Source organism: Xenopus tropicalis, chromosome 3 (genome assembly GCF_000004195.4).
Source record: "Xenopus tropicalis strain Nigerian chromosome 3, UCB_Xtro_10.0, whole genome shotgun sequence".
In the NCBI taxonomy this organism is placed as follows: domain Eukaryota; kingdom Metazoa; phylum Chordata; class Amphibia; order Anura; family Pipidae; genus Xenopus; species Xenopus tropicalis.
Genome location: NC_030679.2, coordinates 151,041,582 through 151,067,871, shown reverse-complemented (window position 1 = coordinate 151,067,871; position 26,290 = coordinate 151,041,582). Strand labels below are relative to the sequence as shown.

The window sequence follows — 26,290 nt, the reverse complement described above, 5'->3', positions numbered from 1 at the left end:
TTGATTAGTAAGGAAACTCTCTTTATATAAAACCTGTACAGGGGAATCATGGGGTACAGGCACCCCAGGGCACCTCCCCACCAATGCCAGCCTTCTGGGTGCCATGCTACATCCAATCCATCGGGGCAGAATTCCATACGTTTGTGCCAGTCCTCGAGGTGCCAGTAGACTCGCCATTGGCAGCCATTATATTCATTAAAAAAAATGATCCCATTTCCCTGCAAACTGGGTGCCGAGCCCCCCATCGCCCCCAAACCGTATCATTCATATCACCGGCAGCCCAGAATTAGCCGGTGTGAGGGAGCAAGGAATGATGGGAATTAAGCAGTCGCAAGGGACTGTGGGAAGGGTGAAACAAGAGGGAATGATGGGAATTAAGCAGTCGCAAGGGACTGTGGGAAGGGTGAAGCAAGGAATGATGGGAATTAAGCAGTCGCAAGGGACTGTGGGAAGGGTGAAACAAGAGGGAATGATGGGAATTAAGCAGTCGCAAGGGACTGTGGGAAGGGTGAAACAAGAGGGAATGATGGGAATTAAGCAGTCGCAAGGGACTGTGGGAAGGGTGAAGCAAGGAATGATGGGAATTAAGCAGTCGCAAGGGACTGTGGGAAGGGTGAAACAAGGAATGATGGGAATTAAGCAGTCGCAAGGGACTGTGGGAAGGGTGAAGCAAGGAATGATGGGAATTAAGCAGTCGCAAGGGACTGTGGGAAGGGTGAAACAAGAGGGAATGATGGGAAGAGAATGGTTACATAATGTCCCACTCAGGGAAGGGCATAAAGGCGACTATAGGGGAGTGCAAATCATAGAAGGTTCCGGCTCTGGGCACAGAGGATTCTGGGAAAGGCCACAGTCATTAACATCACACGACAACACCGGTAGCAGCCACTGCCTCCTCCTCTTCCTCTTCCTCTTCCTGCTGCCCGGCCCGGGGGGACTCGGCCATGCTGCCGAAGGAAGGTGAGGGGCGGAGCAGAGGGGTGCGCTCGTTATCACTCTCCTCCCCTTGGTCATCGTTAGCCACGGGCCCACCGGTGTCAGAGTCTGAGTCAGAGTCAGAGCGGAAAACTCTGTTCTTACACACCGGGCAGCTCTTCTTGGTCTTGGTCAGCCAGGGGTCCACACAACTGCAGTGATAGGCTGAAAAGGGAACCAATAAGGACCTATGAATCAGCCTGCACACATAGGCTGTGAGTCTGCCCCTCCCCCTGCGACAGAAGGCGCTGAGTCTGCCCCGCCCCCTGCAGGGTGACACAGTGACACAGACAGAGCTGTGAGTCTGCCCCTCCCCCTGCAGGGTGACACAGTGACACAGACAGAGCTGTGAGTCTGCCCCTCCCCCTGCAGGGTGACACAGTGACACAGACAGAGCTGTGAGTCTGCCCCTCCCCCTGCAGGGTGACACAGTGACACAGACAGATCGTGAGTCTGCCCCTCCCCCTGCAGGGTGACACAGTGACACAGACTGAGCCGTGAGTCTGCCCCTCCCCCTGCAGGGTGACACAGTGACACAGACAGAGCTGTGAGTCTGCCCCGCCCCCTGCAGGGTGACACAGTGACAGACAGAGCTGTGAGTCTGCCCCTCCCCCTGCAGGGTGACACAGTGACACAGACAGAGCTGTGAGTCTGCCCCTCCCCCTGCAGGGTGACACAGTGACACAGACAGAGCTGTGAGTCTGCCCCGCCCCCTGCAGGGTGACACAGTGACACAGACAGAGCTGTGAGTCTGCCCCGCCCCCTGCAGGGTGACACAGTGACACAGACAGAGCTGTGAGTCTGCCCCTCCCCCTGCAGGGTGACACAGTGACACAGACAGAGCTGTGAGTCTGCCCCTCCCCCTGCAGGGTGACACAGTGACACAGACAGAGCTGTGAGTCTGCCCCGCCCCCTGCAGGGTGACACAGTGACACAGACAGAGCAGTGAGTCTGCCCCTCCCCCTGCAGGGTGACACAGTGACACAGACAGAGCTGTGAGTCTGCCCCTCCCCCTGCAGGGTGACACAGTGACACAGACAGAAGGAGCTGTGAGTCTGCCCCTCCCCCTGCAGGGTGACACAGTGACACAGACAGAGCTGTGAGTCTGCCCCTCCCCCTGCAGGGTGACACAGACAGAGCTGTGAGTCTGCCCCGCCCCCTGCAGGGTGACACAGTGACACAGACAGAGCTGTGTGTCTGCCCCTCCCCCTGCAGGGTGACACAGTGACACAGACGGAGCTGTGGGTCTGCCCCTCCCCCTGCAGGGTGACACAGTGACACAGACGGAGCTGTGGGTCTGCCCCTCCCCCTGCAGGGTGACACAGTGACACAGACGGAGCTGTGAGTCTGCCCCTCCCCCTGCAGGGTGACACAGTGACACAGACGGAGCTGTGAGTCTGCCCCTCCCCCTGCAGGGTGACACAGACAGAGCTGTGAGTCTGCCCCTCCCCCTGCAGGGTGACACAAACAGGAGGAGCCATGACCCCTCCCCCTGCAGGGTGACACAAACAGGAGGAGCCATGACCCCTCCCCCAGCAGGGTGGCTATACTGCACCCCCCATACAGTCCCAGACACTTACCATGGGAGCAGGGTAGGACCCGCAGCTTGTCACCCTCCTCATATTCCTCTAGACAGATGGCGCACACATCGTAATCATCCCCTGGGGGGAGAGAGAGAGAGAGAGAGAGAGAGAGAGGGGGGGGGGGGAGAGAGAGAGGGGGGGGAGAGAGAGGGGGGGGAGAGAGGGAGCACAATTAGAGTTTGGGGTGAGAGGCGGGGCATTACACAAAAGCCCAGGACTTTCCATAGGAAACTCCTAGTAATGCAGTTGCCATGGATACCCCATTTCGGGGCCCTGCCCATAACTCCCTCTATCCCAATGAACTGAAGGCACTGGCGCAGGATAGGGGGGGGGGCACTGAAAGGTAATTGGCTGGGGCAACTGTGGGTGCATTTAAAGGGTAAATACCCCAGGCAGAGGCTCCTTATAATAAAGGAGCAACCTAACAGCCTCTGGGGCAACAAGGCCTGGGCCAGTGAGTCCCTACTGCACTGCTGAATGTTGGGTAATAAGCACCGATCCCCCTGCGCTGAAACCCACCCAGTAAAGCACCAATGGAAAGTGATCCTGGCTAAGGGTTACGCCCCTAACCCCACCCACAGAATCTCCGTGTGCAACTGCACAAATCAATGGCGGCTCCTGGGAGCAGTCACACTGGCACAGTACTACCCCCCACTCACAGCCAGCAGGGCCCCCACTCAGTGCCCCCCACCCATAGCCAGCAGGGCCCCCACTCAGTGCCCCCCACTCACAGCCAGCAGGGCCCCCACTCACAGCCAGCAGGGCCCCCACTCACAGCCAGCAGGGCCCCCACTCAGTGCCCCCCACTCACAGCCAGCAGGGCCCCCACTCAGTGCCCCCCACTCACAGCCCAGCAGGGCCCTCACTCACAGCCAGCAGGGCCCCCACTCAGTGCCCCCCACTCACAGCCAGCAGGGCCCCCACTCAGTGACCTCCACTCACAGCCAGCAGGGCCCCCACTAAGTGCCCCCCACTCACAGCCAGCAGGGCCCCCACTCAGTGACCTCCACTCACAGCCAGCAGGGCCCCCACTCAGTGACCTCCACTCACAGCCAGCAGGGCCCCCACTCAGTGCCCCCCACTCACAGTCAGCAGGGCCCCCACTCAGTGCCCCCCACCCATAGCCAGCAGGGCCCCCACTCAGTGCCCCCCACTCACAGCCAGCAGGGCCCCCACTCAGTGACCTCCACTCACAGCCAGCAGGGCCCCCCCTCAGTGCCCCCCACTCACAGCCAGCAGGGCCCCCACTCAGTGACCTCCACTCACAGCCAGCAGGGCCCCCCTCAGTGCCCCCCACTCACAGCCAGCAGGGCCCCCACTCAGTGACCTCCACTCACAGCCAGCAGGGCCCCCACTCAGTGCCCCCCACTCACAGTCAGCAGGGCCCCCACTCACAGCCAGCAGGGCCCCCACTCAGTGCCCCCCACCCATAGCCAGCAGGGCCCCCACTCAGTGCCCCCCACTCACAGCCAGCAGGGCCCCCACTCAGTGACCTCCACTCACAGCCAGCAGGGCCCCCACTCAGTGCCCCCCACTCACAGCCAGCAGGGCCCCCACTCAGTGCCCCCACTCACAGCCAGCAGGGCCCCCACTCACGCAATCCTTGCCCCCCACTCGTTGCCCCCCACTCACGCAATCCTTCCCCCTATCACTTACCTTTTTTGAACTTGTGTATTGGGATTTTCTTCAGCTGTTCCTTGGACAGGCGGTTTCGGCGCATGCGTTTCCGGTACTGCGCGCATCGCACAACCTTGCGGGGAGATGGGGGGGTCATTAGTGAGTGAGGGGGTGGGGAGAAAGGAGAGAGACGGGGCAGCCAATGGGAAATGCCATTTGCACGGGGCAACAGCCCCCACTCACCATTACGATGCACATGACGACGATGACGACAGAGACGACCACGATGAAAGGAATGAGATAGTACCCCAGGGAGAAGTAATAATCCGGCACCAGGTAAATGTGAGAGCTGTGAGGGGAGAGAACCCCAATATCCCAGGTTAGCCCCCATTTCCTACAGGGGATCCCACCATCAGCATAGGAAGGGGTTCCTTACTGTAAGGGCAGTCAGGTTATGGGGTTCCCTACCCAGAGAGGGGGGATGAGTGATACATTGGGGGTGGGGAGGAAAGGAGATCTCACCATCAGCATAGGAAGGGGTTCCATACTGTAAGGGCAGTCAGGTTATGGGGTTCCCTACCAAGGGAGGGGGAATGAGTGATACATTGGGGGTGGGGAGGGAAGGGGATCTCACCATCAGCATAGGAAGGGGTTCCTTACTGTAAGGGCAGTCAGGTTATGGGATTCCCTACCAAGAGAGGGGGAATAAGTGATACATTGGGGGTGGGGAGGAAAGGAGATCTCACCATCAGCATAGGAAGGGGTTCCTTACTGTAAGGGCAGTCAGGTTATGGGGTTCCCTACCAAGGGAGGGGGAATGAGTGATACATTGGGGGTGGGGAGGGAAGGGGATCTCACCATCAGCATAGGAAGGGGTTCCTTACTGTAAGGGCAGTCAGGTTATGGGATTCCCTACCAAGAGAGGGGGAATAAGTGATACATTGGGGGTGGGGAGGAAAGGGGATCTCACCATCAGCATAGGGAGGGGTTCCTTACTGTAAGGGCAGTCAGGTTATGGGATTCCCTACCCAGAGAGGGGGAATGAGTGATACATTGGGGGTGGGGAGGAAAGGAGATCTCACCATCAGCATAGGAAGTGGTTCCTTACTGTAAGGGCAGTCAGGTTATGGGGTTCCCTACCCAGAGAGGGGGAATGAGTGATACATTGGGGGTGGGGAGGAAAGGAGATCTCACCATCAGCATAGGAAGGGGCTCCTTACTGTAAGGGCAATCAGGTTATGGGATTCCCTACCCAGAGAGGGGGAATGAGTGATACATTGGGGGGGAGGGAGGAAAGGAGATCTCACCATCAGCATAGGAAGGGGCTCCTTACTGTAAGGGCAGTCAGGTTATGGGGTTCCCTACCCAGAGAGGGGGAATGAGTGATACATTGGGGGGGGGGGAGGAAAGGGGATCTCACCATCAGCATAGGAAGGGGCTCCTTACTGTAAGGGCAATCAGGTTATGGGATTCCCTACCCAGAGAGGGGGAATGAGTGATACATTGGGGGGAGGGAGGAAAGGAGATCTCACCATCAGCATAGGAAGGGGCTCCTTACTGTAAGGGCAGTCAGGGTATGGGGTTCCCTACCCAGAGAGGGGGAATGAGTGATACATTGGGGGTGGGGAGGAAAGGGGATCTCACCATCAGCATAGGAAGGGGTTCCTTACTGTAAGGGCAGTCAGGTTATGGGATTCCCTACCAAGAGAGGGGGAATGAGTGATACATTGGGGGTGGGGAGGAAAGGGGATCTCACCATCAGCATAGGAAGGGGTTCCTTACTGTAAGGGCAGTCAGGTTATGGGGTTCCCTACCCAGAGAGGGGGAATGAGTGATACATTGGGGGTGGGGAGGAAAGGAGATCTCACCATCAGCATAGGAAGGGGCTCCTTACTGTAAGGGCAGTCAGGTTATGGGGTTCCCTACCCAGAGAGGGGGGATGAGTGATACATTGGGGGTGGGGAGGAAAGGAGATCTCACCATCAGCATAGGAAGGGGCTCCTTACTGTAAGGGCAGTCAGGGTATGGGAGAGAGGGGGCACTTACTTGTTATAGTAAGAGAAGTTGGCAAGAAGAGACCTCCCGGAGCTCTCGCCAGTAAAGACGGAGGGGATGCGGATCTGCCTGCGGATGCTCTCTGTAAGAGATGGGTGAGACATGGCACACTGGGTGGCTACAGACACGCCCCCAGGCTGGCACCCCCCCACACAGAGCAATGCCCGTGTGTAGCCAATCAGAATCATATACATATATAATAATATAATACACTATACCCACAGCTCTGCCCAGTAAGGAGTAGCACATACCCCCGGGCAGCAGGGTAAGGAGTAGCACATACCCCCGGGCAGCAGGGTAAGGAGTAGCACATACCCCCGGGCAGCAGGGTAAGGAGTAGCACATACCCCCGGGCAGCAGGGTAAGGAGTAGCACATACCCCCGGGCAGCAGGGTAAGGAGTAGCACATACCCCCGGGCAGCAGGGTAAGGGGGAGTAGCACATACCCCCGGGCAGCAGGGTAAGGGGGAGTAGCACATACCCCCGGGCAGCAGGGTAAGGAGTAGCACATACCCCCGGGCAGCAGGGTAAGGAGTAGCACATACCCCCGGGCAGCAGGGTAAGGAGTAGCACATACCCCCGGGCAGCAGGGTAAGGAGTAGCACATACCCCCGGGCAGCAGGGTAAGGAGTAGCACATACCCCCGGGCAGCAGGGTAAGGAGTAGCACATACCCCCGGGCAGCAGGGTAAGGAGTAGCACATACCCCGGGCAGCAGGGTAAGGGGGAGTAGCACATACCCCCGGGCAGCAGGGTAAGGGGGAGTAGCACATACCCCCGGGCAGCAGGGTAAGGGGGAGTAGCACATACCCCCGGGCAGCAGGGTAAGGAGTAGCACATACCCCCGGGCAGCAGGGTAAGGAGTAGCACATACCCCGGGCAGCAGGGTAAGGAGTAGCACATACCCCCGGGCAGCAGGGTAAGGGGGAGTAGCACATACCCCCGGGCAGCAGGGTAAGGGGGAGTAGCACATACCCCCGGGCAGCAGGGTAAGGGGAGTAGCACATACCCCCGGGCAGCAGGGTAAGGGGGAGTAGCACATACCCCCGGGCAGCAGGGTAAGGAGTAGCACATACCCCCGGGCAGCAGGGTAAGGAGTAGCACATACCCCCAGGCAGCAGGGTAAGGGGGAGTAGCATATCTCAGGGGTAAGGTTGCCCCGCCCCCTGTGGGGCTTATTGACCCGCTAGGGAAATGTGCCCAGTACTAGGGTGCCGGACTTTCTGCCGGATCACAATTGGCCAAACACGTCATGTGACCTTCAACTCACAGACACAGAAACCTTTTAATCTCAAATTCGAGAGGAGACTAAATATTTACTGCAAAGCCTGGCGCAAGCCCCTCCCACAAAAGGGCAAGCAGTTCCTCTGCCACTCACCATCATTCCAACCCATGCGCAGCAGCAAGTCAGCGCCAACGTTGTGCACTATGGCGGCATTGTACCCGGCCAGCTGGGCGTGCAACACCTGCAACATGAACAAGATCTGTCAGTGTGTCACCCTGCAGGGGGCGGGGCCAACTCAAAGCTCTGTCACTGTGTCACCCTGCAGGGGGCGGGGCCAACTCAAAGCTCTGTCACTGTGTCACCCTGCAGGGGGCGGGGCCAACTCAAAGCTCTGTCACTGTGTCACCCTGCAGGGGGCGGGACCAACTCAAAGCTCTGTCACTGTGTCACCCTGCAGGGGGCGGGGCCAACTCAAAGCTCTGTCACTGTGTCACCCTGCAGGGGGCGGGGCCAACTCAAAGCTCTGTCACTGTGTCACCCTGCAGGGGGCGGGGCCAACTCAAAGCTCTGTCACTGTGTCACCCTGCAGGGGGCGGGACCAACTCAAAGCTCTGTCACTGTGTCACCCTGCAGGGGGCGGGGCAGACTCACAGCTCTGTCTGTGTCACTGTGTCACCCTGCAGGGGGCGGGGCAGACTCACAGCTTTGTCTGTGTCACCCTGCAGGGGGCGGGGCAGACTCACAGCTCTGTCTGTGTCACTGTGTCACCCTGCAGGGGGAGGGGCAGACTCACAGCTCTGTCACTGTGTCACCCTGCAGGGGGCGGGGCAGACTCACAGCTCTGTCTGTGTCACTGTGTCACCCTGCAGGGGGAGGGGCAGACTCACAGCTCTGTCTGTGTCACTGTGTCACCCTGCAGGGGGAGGGGCAGACTCACGGCTCTGTCTGTGTCACTGTGTCACCCTGCAGGGGGCGGGGCAGACTCACAGCTCTGTCTGTGTCACTGTGTCACCCTGCAGGGGGAGGGGCAGACTCACGGCTCTGTCTGTGTCACTGTGTCACCCTGCAGGGGGAGGGGCAGACTCACAGCTCTGTCTGTGTCACCCTGCAGGGGGAGGGGCAGACTCACAGCTCAGTCTGTGTCACTGTGTCACCCTGCAGGGGGAGGGGCAGACTCACAGCTCTGTCTGTGTCACTGTGTCACCCTGCAGGGGGAGGGGCAGACTCACAGCTCAGTCTGTGTCACTGTGTCACCCTGCAGAGGGAGGGGCAGACTCACAGCTCTGTCTGTGTCACTGTGTCACCCTGCAGGGGCGGGGCAGACTCACAGCTCTGTGTCACCCTGCAGGGGGCGGGGCAGACTCACAGCTCTGTCTGTGTCCCTGTGTCACCCTGCAGGGGGAGGGGCAGACTCACGGCTCTGTCTGTGTCACTGTGTCACCCTGCAGGGGGAGGGGCAGACTCACAGCTCTCTCTGTGTCACTGTGTCACCCTGCAGGGGCGGGGCAGACTCACAGCTCTGTGTCACCCTGCAGGGGGCGGGGCAGACTCACAGCTCTGTCTGTGTCCCTGTGTCACCCTGCAGGGGGAGGGGCAGACTCACAGCTCTGTCTGTGTCACCCTGCAGGGGGCGGGTCAGACTCACAGTTCTAGCTGTGTCACCCTGCAGGGGGAGGGGCAGACTCACGGCTCTGTCTGTGTCACTGTGTCACCCTGCAGGGGGAGGGGCAGACTCACGGCTCTGTCTGTGTCACTGTGTCACCCTGCAGGGGGAGGGGCAGACTCATGGCTCTGTCTGTGTCACTGTGTCACCCTGCAGGGGGAGGGGCAGACTCACAGCTCCTTCTGTCTGTGTCACTGTGTCACCCTGCAGGGGGAGGGGCAGACTCACAGCTCCTTCTGTCTGTGGTCACTGTGTCACCCTGCAGGGGGCGGGGCAGACTCACAGCTCTGTCTGTGTCACTGTGTCACCCTGCAGGGGGAGGGGCAGACTCACGGCTCTGTCTGTGTCACTGTGTCACCCTGCAGGGGGAGGGGCAGACTCACAGCTCCTTCTGTCTGTGTCACTGTGTCACCCTGCAGGGGGCGGGGCAGACTCACAGCTCTGTCTGTGTCACTGTGTCACCCTGCAGGGGGCGGGGCAGACTCACGGCTCTGTCTGTGTCACTGTGTCACCCTGCAGGGGGCGGGGCAGACTCACAGCTCTGTCTGTGTCACTGTGTCACCCTGCAGGGGGAGGGGCAGACTCACGGCTCTGTCTGTGTCACTGTGTCACCCTGCAGGGGGCGGGGCAGACTCACAGCTCTGTCTGTGTCACTGTGTCACCCTGCAGGGGGCGGGGCAGACTCACGGCTCTGTCTGTGTCACTGTGTCACCCTGCAGGGGGAGGGGCAGACTCACAGTCCCTTCTGTCCGTATCCCTACGGCACCCTACAAGGGGCAGGGCAAGGCCAATCTCACCTTGGTATCAAAGTTACAGTCGTTTCGCCGTATGAGGACAATAAAACTGGTTCCATTGTCTGTGGGAGGGGGCAAGATGGGGGTGCAGGCATTTTCTGGTACAGCTTGAACCAAACTCCCCTATGGAGAGAGAAAGATTGGGCCCAGTTAGTGTATAATATGCACCAATACCCTAGCCCCCCACCCTATAGACCCCCTATGTACATGTCATTATAATGAAGGTGGAGGCTGTGTGGGAACTATAAGCCAATAGGGGGAGAAGTGGGGGCAATGGGGGGGGCAGTATAAAAGCGCTAGAAATTAGGCATTAGTGAGAAAAAAATGAGTTTTTGTTCTGAAACTGCTGGATTTGTGCAATATTTGGTCTGTGAGACTGCCCTGGGTGCCAAGCAGATAGACTGGGTGCTGGGCGGTAGGAATGTGCCAGGGTTAGGGGTCAGAGAAATGGCTCCGAGGCCCTGGGTGCCAGGCAAATAGACTGGGTGCTGGGCGGTAGGAATGTGCCAGGGTTAGGGGTCAGAGAAATGGCTCCGAGGCCCTGGGTGCCAGGCAGATAGACTGGGTGCTGGGGGGTAGGAATGTGCCAGGGTTATGGGTCAGAGAAATGGCTCCGAGGCCCTGGGTGCCAGGCAGATAGACTGGGTGCTGGGGGGTAGGAATGTGCCAGGGTTATGGGTCAGAGAAATGGCTCTGAGGCCCTGGGTGCCAGGCAGATAGACTGGGTGCTGGGGTGAATGTGCCAGGGTTATGGGTCAGAGAAATGGCTCCGAGGCCCTGGGTGCCAGGCAGATAGACTGGGTGCTGGGGGGTAGGAATGTGTCAGGGTTATGGGTCAGAGAAATGGCTCCGAGGCCCTGGGTGCCAGGCAGATAGACTGGGTGCTGGGGGGTAGGAATGTGCCAGGCGTATGGGTCAGAGAAATGGCTCCGAGGCCCTGGGTGCCAGGCAGATAGACTGGGTGCTGGGCGGTAGGAATGTGCCAGGGTTAGGGGTCAGAGAAATGGCTCAGAGGCCCTGGGTGCCAGGCAGATAGACTGGGTGCTGGGGTGAATGTGCCAGGGTTATGGGTCAGAGAAATGGCTCTGAGGCCCTGGGTGCCAGGCAGATAGACTGGGTGCTGGGGGGTAGGAATGTGCCAGGGTTCTGAGGCCCTGGGTGCCAGGCAGATAGACTGGGTGCTGGGGTGAATGTGCCAGGGTTATGGGTCAGAGAAATGGCTCCGAGGCCCTGGGTGCCAGGCAGATAGACTGGGTGCTGGGCGGTAGGAATGTGCCAGGCTTATGGGTCAGAGAAATGGCTCAGACGCCCTGGGTGCCAGGCAGATAGACTGGGTGCTGGGGGGTAGGAATGTGTCAGGGTTATGGGTCAGAGAAATGGCTCCGAGGCCCTGGGTGCCAGGCAGATAGACTGGGTGCTGGGGGGTAGGAATGTGCCAGGCTTATGGGTCAGAGAAATGGCTCCGAGGCCCTGGGTGCCAGGCAGATAGACTGGGTGCTGGGCGGTAGGAATGTGCCAGGGTTAGGGGTCAGAGAAATGGCTCCGAGGCCCTGGGTGCCAGGCTGATAGACTGGGTGCTGGGGTGAATATGCCAGGGTTATGGGTCAGAGAAATGGCTCCGAGGCCCTGGGTGCCAGGCAGATAGACTGGGTGCTGGGGTGAATATGCCAGGGTTATGGGTCAGAGAAATGGCTCCGAGGCCCTGGGTGCCAGGCAGATAGACTGGGTGCTGGGCGGTAGGAATGTGCCAGGCTTATGGGTCAGAGAAATGGCTCAGAGGCCCTGGGTGCCAGGCAGATAGACTGGGTGCTGGGGGGTAGGAATGTGCCAGGCTTATGGGTCAGAGAAATGGCTCCGAGGCCCTGGGTGCCAGGCAGATAGACTGGGTGCTGGGCGGTAGGAATGTGCCAGGGTTAGGGGTCAGAGAAATGGCTCCGAGGCCCTGGGTGCCAGGCTGATAGACTGGGTGCTGGGGTGAATGTGCCAGGGTTATGGGTCAGAGAAATGGCTCCGAGGCCCTGGGTGCCAGGCAGATAGACTGGGTGCTGGGGGGTAGGAATGTGCCAGGGTTATGGGTCAGAGAAATGGCTCTGAGGCCCTGGGTGCCAGGCAGATAGACTGGGTGCTGGGGTGAATGTGCCAGGGTTATGGGTCAGAGAAATGGCTCCGAGGCCCTGGGTGCCAGGCAGATAGACTGGGTGCTGGGCGGTAGGAATGTGCCAGGCTTATGGGTCAGAGAAATGGCTCAGAGGCCCTGGGTGCCAGGCAGATAGACTGGGTGCTGGGGGGTAGGAATGTGTCAGGGTTATGGGTCAGAGAAATGGCTCTGAGGCCCTGGGTGCCAGGCAGATAGACTGGGTGCTGGGGTGAATGTGCCAGGGTTATGGGTCAGAGAAATGGCTCCGAGGCCCTGGGTGCCAGGCAGATAGACTGGGTGCTGGGGTGAATGTGCCAGGGTTATGGGTCAGAGAAATGGCTCCGAGGCCCTGGGTGCCAGGCAGATAGACTGGGTGCTGGGCGGTAGGAATGTGCCAGGCTTATGGGTCAGAGAAATGGCTCAGAGGCCCTGGGTGCCAGGCAGATAGACTGGGTGCTGGGGGGTAGGAATGTGTCAGGGTTATGGGTCAGAGAAATGGCTCCGAGGCCCTGGGTGCCAGGCAGATAGACTGGGTGCTGGGGGGTAGGAATGTGCCAGGCTTATGGGTCAGAGAAATGGCTCCGAGGCCCTGGGTGCCAGGCAGATAGACTGGGTGCTGGGCGGTAGGAATGTGCCAGGGTTAGGGGTCAGAGAAATGGCTCAGAGGCCCTGGGTGCCAGGCAGATAGACTGGGTGCTGGGGTGAATGTGCCAGGGTTATGGGTCAGAGAAATGGCTCCGAGGCCCTGGGTGCCAGGCAGATAGACTGGGTGCTGGGGGGTAGGAATGTGCCAGGGTTATGGGTCAGAGAAATGGCTCTGAGGCCCTGGGTGCCAGGCAGATAGACTGGGTGCTGGGGTGAATGTGCCAGGGTTATGGGTCAGAGAAATGGCTCCGAGGCCCTGGGTGCCAGGCAGATAGACTGGGTGCTGGGCAGTAGGAATGTGTCAGGCTTATGGGTCAGAGAAATGGCTCAGAGGCCCTGGGTGCCAGGCAGATAGACTGGGTGCTGGGGGGTAGGAATGTGTCAGGGTTATGGGTCAGAGAAATGGCTCCGAGGCCCTGGGTGCCAGGCAGATAGACTGGGTGCTGGGGGGTAGGAATGTGCCAGGCTTATGGGTCAGAGAAATGGCTCCGAGGCCCCGGGGTGCCAGGCAGATAGACTGGGTGCTGGGGTGAATGTGCCAGGCTTATGGGTCAGAGAAATGGCTCCGAGGCCCCGGGGTGCCAGGCAGATAGACTGGGTGCTGGGGTGAATGTGCCAGGGTTATGGGTCAGAGAAATGGCTCAGAGGCCCCGGGGTGCCTGCTGGTTGGGGGGTACAATGGGCAGATAACGGGGTTAACCTGGGCCCAGCCCGGTGCATAGTGATCTGGGGGGGGGGGGGGTTACACTCACACAAAGAGGCCTTTATTCCCTCCTGGATTGGGACAAGGAGAGGAAAGAGTTAACTGGAATTTCTAATCTCAAAATCAGATGACGGTTCTGCAAATATTTCTCAAACTCCTCTGTTTCTTCCCCCCCCCCCCCCCGGAGTTGCACATACAATCGCCCAATCAGCTGAGGGCTAGAGCCGCCCCCCCCCCCCCCCGGGGACACCACAATGGTACGTTCCAATGGCAGATTCTCCCAACAAAGCTCTTGCTGTGCCTGAAGCCAGTACTTGGCCAGACAGGAGATCTGGAGAGGTGATTCGGGGATCTATAGACACAGCCAATCAGGTGCTACTGTTTCTGTGGGACACTTGGGTAGGGCCACTGGCGGCCAATGAATGTTCCTTTCCAGCCGGCAGGACTAGGAGTCCCAGATCCAATAGCCAAACCCGTAACATTATGTGACTTTGGGTCACACTAACAAGCCAATCAGTGCCCTTCCCAAATATGCATATGCAAATTAGGGGTTGGATTTGGCCGAATCCTTCATGGAATATTCGGGTTTTGTTTGAATCCCAAAGTGGTGGATTCGCTGTATCCCCATTGGCTGAGGGACTTACAGGTAGGTGCCCACGGGCATGGTGCCATCAGGGAAAAGAGACCAGCCAACACCATCCTGCCCCTACAGGAAGCAGCAAGAACTGCAGCTCCGGAGCTTGGAAGGGAAAGTAGAACAAGGTTGGGTTTTGTGCTGGGTAGAACAGACTGGTTGGCAAGATGAGGGCAGGAGGGAGGCATGGGCAGGAGCGAGATGAGGGCAGGAGGGAGACAGGGGCAGGAGCGAGACGAGGGCAGGAGGGAGGCATGGGCAGGAGCGAGATGGGGGCAGGAGCGAGATGAGGGCAGGAGCGAGATGAGGGCAGGAGCGAGATGGGGGCAGGAGGGAGGCATGGGCAGGAGCGAGATGGGGGCAGGAGGGAGACGAGGGCAGGAGGGAGGCATGGGCAGGAGCGAGATGGGGGCAGGAGCAAGATGAGGGCAGGAGGGAGGCATGGGCAGGAGCGAGATGGGGGCAGGAGGGAGGCATGGGCAGGAGCGAGATGGGGGCAGGAGGGAGGCATGGGCAGGAGCGAGATGGGGGCAGGAGGGAGGCATGGGCAGGAGCGAGATGGGGGCAGGAGGGAGGCATGGGCAGGAGCGAGATGGGGGCAGGAGAGAGACAGGGGCAGGAGCGAGATGGGGGCAGGAGAGAGACAGGGGCAGGAGAGAGACAGGGGCAGGAGCGAGACAGGGGCAGGAGAGAGACAGGGGCAGGAGCGAGACAGGGGCAGGAGAGAGACAGGGGCAGGAGAGAGACAGGGGCAGGAGAGAGACAGGGGCAGGAGCGAGACAGGGGCAGGAGAGAGACAGGGGCAGGAGAGAGACAGGGGCAGGAGAGAGACAGGGGCAGGAGAGAGACAGGGGCAGGAGCGAGACAGGGGCAGGAGAGAGACAGGGGCAGGAGAGAGACAGGGGCAGGAGAGAGACAGGGGCAGCCTCTGCAAATCCATTCAGCTACACTATGTGCCCCACTTTCTATCTTCTAAGTCCTTGAAGGCTGGCAGTCTGGAGGGCATTGTGTTTATCTGCCCCTGTAGAGCCATGCCAGGGTGCCAGGAGTTGTACCAACTGCGGGGCTGGGAGTGTAACACTGTACTTACCTTCATGCCATCAGTTGGCAGTGAGGGCCCAAACAGCGCAGGAAGGTCATCAAACATCTGTGGCTCCCTGGTGCGCACATCTGAGTACTGATATATACAGAGAGGCACATCAGCAACCCCCAATCTGCCCCCCCCCCGTCCCACCCCCATGGTCTCCAACCCTGCAGAGGGAGGGGCCTCTGCCCAAGTAACCTTATAGGCACCCTGTGTGTGAGACTCACCCCCTTATCCCATCAGAGGGAGGGGCCTCTGCCCAAGTAACCTTATAGGCACCCTGTGTGTGAGACTCACCCCCTTATCCCATCAGAGGGAGGGGTCACTGACCCTATAACTTATAGGCACCCTGTGTGTGAGACTCACCCCCTTATCCCATCAGAGGGAGGGGTCACTGACCCTATAACTTATAGGCACCCTGTGTGTGAGACTCACCCCCTTATCCCATCAGAGGGAGGGGTCACTGACCCTATAACTTATAGGCACCCTGTGTGTGAGACTCACCCCCTTATCCCATCAGAGGGAGGGGTCACTGACCCTATAACTTATAGGCACCCTGTGTGTGAGACTCACCCCCTTATCCCATCAGAGGGAGGGGTCACTGACCCTATAACGTATAGGCACCCTGTGTGTGAGACTCACCCCCTTATCCCATCAGAGGAAGGGGTCACTGACCCTATAACTTATAGGCACCCTGTGTGTGAGACACACCCCCTTATCCCATCAGAGGGAGGGGTCACTGACCCTATAACTTATAGGCACCCTGTGTGTGAGACTCACCCCCTTATCCCATCAGAGGGAGGGGTCACTGACCCTATAACTTATAGGCACCCTGTGTGTGAGACTCACCCCCTTATCCCATCAGAGGGAGGGGTCACTGACCCTATAACTTATAGGCACCCTGTGTGTGAGACACCCCCTTATCCCTGCTAGGTGCTACACTGGCGCTACAGGTGATACCTTATGAATACAGTTTCCTTACCGCGTATATCATAGAATGGGCAGTCGGGAGAGCACAGAGAAGGAAAGTGAAGGCCCCCAGTACATGGGAGTGAGAGAGAGACCCCATAACGAACATCGGGCCCTACAAACAGAAACATTACACATAAGAGCTCAGACAAACAACTGGCAGAATTCTGATGACATTTATGAAAATTAATTAGAACCCAGTTCAGCAAAGCTCTATCCTCCTGTTTGCCTGGATTGTCTCACTTCCTGTTAGTCATGTGACTGAGCCCCTCTGGCTCCCTACCATATAGGGGCAGGCAGTATATAGGGGATACATGGGGATATAAGGGGCAGGCAGTATATAGGGGATACATGGGGATATAAGGGGCAGGCAGTATATAGGGGATATAAAGGGGTATAAGGGGCAGGCAGTATATAGGGGATATAAAGGGGTATAAGGGGCAGGCAGTATATAGGGGATATAAAGGGGTATAAGGGGCAGGCAGTATATAGGATATACATGGGGGGTACAAGGGGCTGGCAGTATATAGGGGATAGAAAAGGGTATAAGGGGCAGGCAGTATATAGGGGATACATGGGGATATAAGGGGCCGGCAGAATATAGGGGATACATGGGTATACAAGGGGCAGGCAGTATATAGGGGATACGTGGGGATATAAGGGGCAGGCAGTATATAAGGGATATAAAGGGGTATAAGGGGCAGGCAGTATATAGGGGATACATGGGGGGTACAAGGGGCAGGCAGTATATAGGGGATAAAAAGGGGTATAAGGGGCAGGCAGTATATAGGGGATACATGGGGATATAAGGGACAGGCAGTATATAGGTGATAAATGGGTATACAAGGGGCAGGCAGTATATAGGGGGGGTACATAGGGATATAAGGGGCAGGCAGTATATAGGGGGGGTACATAGGGATATAAGGGGCAGGCAGTATATAGGGGAGGGTACATAGGGCTATAAGGGGCATGCAGTATATAAGGGAGGGTACATAGGGATATAAGGGGCAGGCAGTATATAAGGGGGGTACATAGGGATATAAGGGGCAGGCAGTATATAAGGGGGGTACATAGGGATATAAGGGGCAGGCAGTATATAAAGGAGGGTACATAGGGATATAATGGGCAGGCAGTATATAAGGGAGGGTACATAGGGATATAAGGGGCAGGCAGTATATAAGGGGGGTACATAGGGATATAAGGGGCAGGCAGTATATAAGGGAGGGTACATAGGGATATAAGGGACAGGCAGTACATAGGGATATAAGGGGCAGGCAGTACATAGGGATATAAGGGGCAGGCAGTACATAGGGATATAAGGGGCAGGCAGTACATAGGGGTATAAGGGGCAGGCAGTACATAGGGATATAAGGGGCAGGCAGTACATAGGGATATAAGGGGCAGGCAGTACATAGGGGTATAAGGGGCAGGCAGTATATAGGGGTATAAGGGGCAGGCAGTATATAGGGGTATAAGGGGCAGGCAGTACATAGGGGTATAAGGGGCAGGCAGTACATAGGGGTATAAGGGGCAGGCAGTACATAGGGATATAAGGGACAGGCAGTACATAGGGATATAAGGGACAGGCAGTACATAGGGGTATAAGGGACAGGCAGTACATAGGGGTATAAGGGGCAGGCAGTACATAGGGATATAAGGGGCAGGCAGTACATAGGGATATAAGGGACAGGCAGTACATAGGGATATAAGAGACAGGCAGTATATAGGGGTATAAGGGACAGGCAGTACATAGGGGTATAAGGGGCAGGCAGTACATAGGGATATAAGGGGCAGGCAGTACATAGGGATATAAGGGACAGGCAGTACATAGGGTATAAGGGACAGGCAGTACATAGGGATATAAGGGGCAGGCAGTACATAGGGGTATAAGGGACAGGCAGTACATAGGGATATAAGGGACAGGCAGTACATAGGGGTATAAGGGACAGGCAGTACATAGGGATATAAGGGGCAGGCAGTACATAGGGGTATAAGGGACAGGCAGTACATAGGGATATAAGGGGCAGGCAGTACATAGGGATATAAGGGACAGGCAGTACATAGGGATATAAGGGACAGGCAGTACATAGGGATATAAGGGGCAGGCAGTACATAGGGATATAAGGGACAGGCAGTACATAGGGATATAAGGGGCAGGCAGTACATAGGGATATAAGGGACAGGCAGTACATAGGGATATAAGGGGCAGGCAGTACATAGGGATATAAGGGGCAGGCAGTACATAGGGATATAAGGGACAGGCAGTACATAGGGGTATAAGGGGCAGGCAGTACATAGGGATATAAGGGGCAGGCAGTACATAGGGATATAAGGGACAGGCAGTACATAGGGATATAAGGGGCAGGCAGTATATAGGGGTATAAGGGACAGGCAGTACATAGGGATATAAGGGGCAGGCAGTACATAGGAATATAAGGGGCAGGCAGTACATAGGGATATAAGGGGCAGGCAGTACATAGGAATATAAGGGGCAGGCAGTACATAGGGATATAAGGGGCAGGCAGTACATAGGGATATAAGGGGCAGGCAGTACATAGGGGTATAAGGGACAGGCAGTACATAGGGATATAAGGGGCAGGCAGTACATAGGGGTATAAGGGACAGGCAGTACATAGGGATATAAGGGACAGGCAGTACATAGGGATATAAGGGACAGGCAGTACATAGGGGTATAAGGGACAGGCAGTACATAGGGATATAAGGGACAGGCAGTACATAGGGATATAAGGGGCAGGCAGTACATAGGGATATAAGGGACAGGCAGTACATAGGGGTATAAGGGACAGGCAGTACATAGGGATATAAGGGGCAGGCAGTACATAGGGGTATAAGGGGCAGGCAGTACATAGGGATATAAGGGACAGGCAGTACATAGGGATATAAGGGACAGGCAGTACATAGGGATATAAGGGACAGGCAGTACATAGGGATATAAGGGGCAGGCAGTACATAGGGATATAAGGGACAGGCAGTACATAGGGATATAAGGGGCAGGCAGTACATAGGGGTATAAGGGACAGCAGTACATAGGGATATAAGGGACAGGCAGTACATAGGGGTATAAGGGACAGGCAGTACATAGGGATATAAGGGACAGGCAGTACATAGGGGTATAAGGGACAGGCAGTGCATAGGGATATAAGGGGCAGGCAGTACATAGGGATATAAGGGCAGGCAGTACATAGGGGTATAAGGACAGGCAGTACATAGGAATATAAGGGGCAGGCAGTACATAGGGATATAAGGACAGGCAGTACATAGGGATATAGGGACAGGCAGTACATAGGGATATAAGGGGACAGGCAGTACATAGGGATATAAGGGGCAGGCAGTACATAGGGATATAAGGGACAGGCAGTACATAGGGATATAAGGGGCAGGCAGTACATAGGGGTATAAGGGACAGGCAGTACATAGGGATATAAGGGACAGGCAGTACATAGGGGTATAAGGGACAGGCAGTACATAGGGATATAAGGGACAGGCAGTACATAGGGGTATAAGGGACAGGCAGTGCATAGGGATATAAGGGGCAGGCAGTACATAGGGATATAAGGGGCAGGCAGTACATAGGGGTATAAGGGACAGGCAGTACATAGGAATATAAGGGGCAGGCAGTACATAGGGATATAAGGGACAGGCAGTACATAGGGATATAAGGGACAGGCAGTACATAGGGATATAAGGGGCAGGCAGTACATAGGGATATAAGGGACAGGCAGTACATAGGAATATAAGGGACAGGCAGTACATAGGGATATAAGGGACAGGCAGTACATAGGGATATAAGGGACAGGCAGTACATAGGAATATAAGGGACAGGCAGTACATAGGGATATAAGGGACAGGCAGTACATAGGGATATAAGGGGCAGGCAGTACATAGGGATATAAGGGGCAGGCAGTACATAGGAATATAAGGGACAGGCATACATAGGGATATAAGGGGCAGGCAGTACATAGGGATATAAGGGGCAGGCAGTACATAGGGATATAAGGGGCAGGCAGTACATAGGGATATAAGGGACAGGCAGTACATAGGGGTATAAGGGACAGGCAGTACATAGGGATATAAGGGGCAGGCAGTACATAGGGATATAAGGGGCAGGCAGTACATAGGGATATAAGGGACAGGCAGTACATAGGGATATAAGGGGCAGGCAGTACATAGGGGTATAAGGGACAGGCAGTACATAGGGGTATAAGGGACAGGCAGTACATAGGGATATAAGGGACAGGCAGTACATAGGGATATAAGGGGCAGGCAGTACATAGGGATATAAGGGACAGGCAGTACATAGGGATATAAGGGACAGGCAGTACATAGGGATATAAGGGACAGGCCAGTACATAGGATATAAGGGACAGGCAGTACATAGGGATATAAGGGACAGGCAGTACATAGGGATATAAGGGACAGGCAGTACATAGGGATATAAGGGGCAGGCAGTACATAGGGATATAAGGGACAGGCAGTACATAGGGATATAAGGGACAGGCAGTATATAGGGGTATAAGGGACAGGCAGTACATAGGGGTATAAGGGGACAGGCAGTACATAGGGATATAAGGGGCAGGCAGTACATAGGGGTATAAGGGGCAGGCAGTACATAGGGATATAAGGGACAGGCAGTACATAGGGGTATAAGGGGCAGGCAGTACATAGGGATATAAGGGGCAGGCAGTACATAGGGATATAAGGGGCAGGCAGTACATAGGGATATAAGGGACAGGCAGTACATAGGGGTATAAGGGACAGGCAGTACATAGGAATATAAGGGACAGGCAGTACATAGGGATATAAGGGACAGGCAGTACATAGGGATATAAGGACAGGCAGTACATAGGGATATAAGGGACAGGCAGTACATAGGGATATAAGGGACAGGCAGTACATAGGGATATAAGGGACAGGCAGTACATAGGGATATAAGGACAGGCAGTACATAGGGATAAGGACAGGCAGTAATAGGGTATAAGGGACAGGCAGTACATAGGGATATAAGGGACAGGCAGTACATAGGGATATAAGGGACAGGCAGTACATAGGGGTATAAGGGACAGGCAGTACATAGGGATATAAGGGACAGGCAGTACATAGGGTATAAGGGCAGGCAGTACATAGGGTATAAGGGACAGGCAGTACATAGGGATATAAGGGACAGGCAGTACATAGGGATATAAGGGACAGGCAGTACATAGGGGTATAAGGGACAGGCAGTACATAGGGATATAAGGGACAGGCAGTACATAGGGGTATAAGGGACAGGCAGTACATAGGGATATAAGGGCAGGCAGTACATAGGGATATAAGGGGCAGGCAGTACATAGGGATATAAGGGACAGGCAGTACATAGGGATATAAGGGACAGGCAGTACATAGGGATATAAGGGGCAGGCAGTACATAGGGATATAAGGGGCAGGCAGTACATAGGGGTATAAGGGACAGGCAGTACATAGGGATATAAGGGGCAGGCAGTACATAGGGATATAAGGGACAGGCAGTACATAGGGATATAAGGGACAGGCAGTACATAGGGATATAAGGGGCAGGCAGTACATAGGGATATAAGGGGCAGGCAGTACATAGGGGTATAAGGGACAGGCAGTACATAGGGATATAAGGGGCAGGCAGTACATAGGGATATAAGGGACAGGCAGTACATAGGGATATAAGGGGGCAGGCAGTACATAGGAATATAAGGGACAGGCAGTACATAGGGATATAAGGGGCAGGCAGTACATAGGGGTATAAGGGACAGGCAGTACATAGGGATATAAGGGACAGGCAGTACATAGGGATATAAGGGGCAGGCAGTACATAGGAATATAAGGGACAGGCAGTACATAGGGATATAAGGGGCAGGCAGTACATAGGGGTATAAGGGACAGGCAGTACATAGGAATATAAGGGGCAGGCAGTACATAGGGATATAAGGGGCAGGCAGTACATAGGGATATAAGGGACAGGCAGTACATAGGGATATAAGGGACAGGCAGTACATAGGGATATAAGGGACAGGCAGTACATAGGGATATAAGGGACAGGCAGTACATAGGGATATAAGGGACAGGCAGTATATAGGGGTATAAGGACAGGCAGTACATAGGGGTATAAGGGGACAGGCAGTACATAGGGATATAAGGGGCAGGCAGTACATAGGGGTATAAGGGGCAGGCAGTACATAGGGATATAAGGGACAGGCAGTACATAGGGGTATAAGGGACAGGCAGTACATAGGGATATAAGGGGCAGGCAGTACATAGGAATATAAGGGACAGGCAGTACATAGGGATATAAGGGACAGGCAGTACATAGGGATATAAGGGACAGGCAGTACATAGGGATATAAGGGACAGGCAGTACATAGGGATATAAGGGCAGGCAGTACATAGGGATATAAGGGGCAGGCAGTACATAGGGATATAAGGGGCAGGCAGTACATAGGGATATAAGGGACAGGCAGTACATAGGGATATAAGGGGCAGGCCAGTACATAGGGATATAAGGGACAGGCAGTACATAGGGATATAAGGGACAGGCAGTACATAGGGATATAAGGGACAGGCAGTACATAGGGATATAAGGGACAGGCCAGTACATAGGGGTATAAGGGACAGGCAGTACATAGGGGTATAAGGGGCAGGCAGTACATAGGGATATAAGGGACAGGCAGTACATAGGGTATAAGGGACAGGCAGTACATAGGGATATAAGGGACAGGCAGTACATAGGGATATAAGGGGCAGGCAGTACATAGGGATATAAGGGACAGGCAGTACATAGGGATATAAGGGACAGGCAGTACATAGGGATATAAGGGACAGGCAGTACATAGGGGTATAAGGGACAGGCAGTACATAGGGGTATAAGGGGCAGGCAGTACATAGGGATATAAGGGACAGGCAGTACATAGGGATATAAGGGACAGGCAGTACATAGGGGTATAAGGGACAGGCAGTACATAGGGGTATAAGGGGCAGGCCAGTACATAGGGATATAAGGGGCAGGCAGTACATAGGGGTATAAGGGACAGGCAGTACATAGGGGTATAAGGGACAGGCAGTAACATAGGGATATAAGGGACAGGCAGTACATAGGGATATAAGGGACAGGCAGTACATAGGGATATAAGGGGCAGGCAGTACATAGGAATTAAGGGGCAGGCAGTACATAGGATATAAGGGACAGGCAGTACATAGGGATATAAGGGACAGGCAGTACATAGGGGTATAAGGACAGGCAGTACATAGGAATAAGGGGCAGGCAGTACATAGGGATATAAGGGACAGGCAGTACATAGGGATATAAGGGGCAGGCAGTACATAGGGATATAAGGGACAGGCAGTACATAGGGATATAAGGGGCAGGCAGTACATAGGGATATAAGGGACAGGCAGTACATAGGGATATAAGGGGCAGGCAGTACATAGGGATATAAGGGACAGGCAGTACATAGGGATATAAGGGACAGGCAGTACATAGGGATATAAGGGACAGGCAGTACATAGGGATATAAGGGGCAGGCAGTACATAGGGATATAAGGGACAGGCAGTACATAGGGGTATAAGGGACAGGCAGTACATAGGGGTATAAGGGACAGGCAGTACATAGGGATATAAGGGACAGGCAGTACATAGGGATATAAGGGACAGGCAGTACATAGGGATATAAGGGGCAGGCAGTACATAGGGATATAAGGGACAGGCAGTACATAGGGATATAAGGGACAGGCAGTACATAGGGATATAAGGGGCAGGCAGTACATAGGGATATAAGGGGCAGGCAGTACATAGGGATATAAGGGGCAGGCAGTACATAGGGATATAAGGGGCAGGCAGTACATAGGGATATAAGGGACAGGCAGTATATAGGGGTAAAAGGGACAGGCAGTACATAGGGATATAAGGGACAGGCAGTACATAGGGATATAAGGGGCAGGCAGTACATAGGGATATAAGGGACAGGCAGTACATAGGGATATAAGGGGCAGGCAGTACATAGGGGTATAAGGGGCAGGCAGTACATAGGGATATAAGGGACAGGCAGTACATAGGGGTATAAGGGGCAGGCAGTACATAGGGATATAAGGGGCAGGCAGTACATAGGGATATAAGGGACAGGCAGTACATAGGGATATAAGGGACAGGCAGTACATGGGGATATAAGGGACAGGCAGTACATAGGGATATAAGGGACAGGCAGTACATAGGGATATAAGGGGCAGGCAGTACATAGGGATATAAGGGGCAGGCAGTACATAGGGATATAAGGGGCAGGCAGTACATAGGGATATAAGGGGCAGGCAGTACATAGGGATATAAGGGGCAGGCAGTACATAGGGATATAAGGGGCAGGCAGTACATAGGGATATAAGGGACAGGCAGTACATAGGGGTATAAGGGACAGGCAGTACATAGGGATATAAGGGCAGGCAGTACATAGGGATATAAGGGGCAGGCAGTACATAGGGGTATAAGGGACAGGCAGTACATAGGGGTATAAGGGACAGGCAGTACATAGGGATATAAGGGGCAGGCAGTACATAGGGATATAAGGGACAGGCAGTACATAGGGATATAAGGGACAGGCAGTACATAGGGATATAAGGGGCAGGCAGTACATAGGGGTATAAGGGGCAGGCAGTACATAGGGGTATAAGGGGCAGGCAGTACATAGGGATATAAGGGACAGGCAGTACATAGGGATATAAGGGGCAGGCAGTACATAGGGATATAAGGGACAGGCAGTACATAGGGATATAAGGGGAAGGCAGTACATAGGGATATAAGGGGCAGGCAGTACATAGGGATATAAGGGACAGGCAGTGCATAGGGATATAAGGGACAGGCAGTACATAGGGATATAAGGGGCAGGCAGTACATAGGGATATAAGGGACAGGCAGTGCATAGGGATATAAGGGACAGGCAGTACATAGGGATATAAGGGACAGGCAGTACATAGGGGTATAAGGGGCAGGCAGTACATAGGGATATAAGGGACAGGCAGTACATAGGGATATAAGGGGCAGGCAGTACATAGGGATATAAGGGGCAGGCAGTACATAGGGATATAAGGGACAGGCAGTGCATAGGGATATAAGGGACAGGCAGTACATAGGGATATAAGGGGCAGGCAGTACATAGGGATATAAGGGGCAGGCAGTACATAGGGATATAAGGGGCAGGCAGTACATAGGGATATAAGGGACAGGCAGTGCATAGGGATATAAGGGACAGGCAGTACATAGGGATATAAGGGGCAGGCAGTACATAGGGATATAAGGGGCAGGCAGTACATAGGGATATAAGGGGCAGGCAGTACATAGGGATATAAGGGGCAGGCAGTACATAGGGATATAAGGGACAGGCAGTACATAGGGATATAAGGGACAGGCAGTACATAGGGGTATAAGGGACAGGCAGTACATAGGGGTATAAGGGACAGGCAGTACATAGGGATATAAGGGACAGGCAGTACATAGGGGTATAAGGGGCAGGCAGTACATAGGGATATAAGGGACAGGCAGTACATAGGGGTATAAGGGGCAGGCAGTACATAGGGATATAAGGGACAGGCAGTACATAGGGGTATAAGGGGCAGGCAGTACATAGGGATATAAGGGACAGGCAGTACATAGGGATATAAGGGACAGGCAGTACATGGGGATATAAGGGGCAGGCAGTACATAGGGATATAAGGGACAGGCAGTACATAGGGATATAAGGGACAGGCAGTACATGGGGATATAAGGGGCAGGCAGTACATAGGGATATAATGGACAGGCAGTACATGGGGATATAAGGGACAGGCAGTACATAGGGATATAAGGGACAGGCAGTACATAGGGATATAAGGGACAGGCAGTACATAGGGATATAAGGGGACAGGCAGTACATAGGGATATAAGGGACAGGCAGTACATAGGGATATAAGGGACAGGCAGTACATAGGGGTATAAGGGACAGGCAGTACATAGGGATATAAGGGACAGGCAGTACATAGGGATATATGGCGGACGGACTATTGGACCCTCGCTGTCAGAACTCACCTGTATTGGGCTGCAGGTCTCTCCCCGCCCCTGTATTCATATGCCGCGTCTCCTCCCGCCCCCGACCCCCTGTCACTCCGTGTCCCCCGCTTGGGTGTCAGTCTGTTTATTTCCGGTCTGAGACTCGGGCCT

At 55.1% G+C, this 26,290-nt stretch overlaps 1 protein-coding gene across 1 annotated transcript; it reads right to left on the bottom strand.

Moving 5' to 3' along the window:
- rnf167 (ring finger protein 167) lies at positions 1 to 26,290 on the bottom strand. The gene is made up of 10 exons (XM_031899582.1): positions 26,159 to 26,290; positions 16,097 to 16,198; positions 15,121 to 15,207; positions 9,915 to 10,034; positions 7,608 to 7,695; positions 6,222 to 6,312; positions 4,419 to 4,524; positions 4,215 to 4,308; positions 2,556 to 2,636; positions 1 to 1,140 (listed from the first exon to the last, which is right to left on the bottom strand). The coding sequence occupies exons 2-10, from the start codon at positions 16,190 to 16,192 to the stop codon at positions 863 to 865; spliced, it is 1,041 nt and encodes a 346-aa protein (XP_031755442.1). The 5' UTR covers positions 16,193 to 16,198; positions 26,159 to 26,290; the 3' UTR covers positions 1 to 862.

What these genes read in the sequence shown, in the direction of transcription:
- rnf167 (XM_031899582.1), bottom strand. Translation starts at nt 16,192, where the DNA reads ATGTTCGTTATGGGGTCTCTCTCTCACTCCCATGTACTGGGGGCCTTC. An exon ending in CCCATTCTATGATATACGCG is followed by an intron (nt 15,208 to 16,096) that starts GTAAGGAAACTG and finishes TGTATATATCAG; the next exon opens with TACTCAGATGTGCGCACCAG. An exon ending in TGCCAACTGATGGCATGAAG is followed by an intron (nt 10,035 to 15,120) that starts GTAAGTACAGTG and finishes CTCTCTCCATAG; the next exon opens with GGGAGTTTGGTTCAAGCTGT.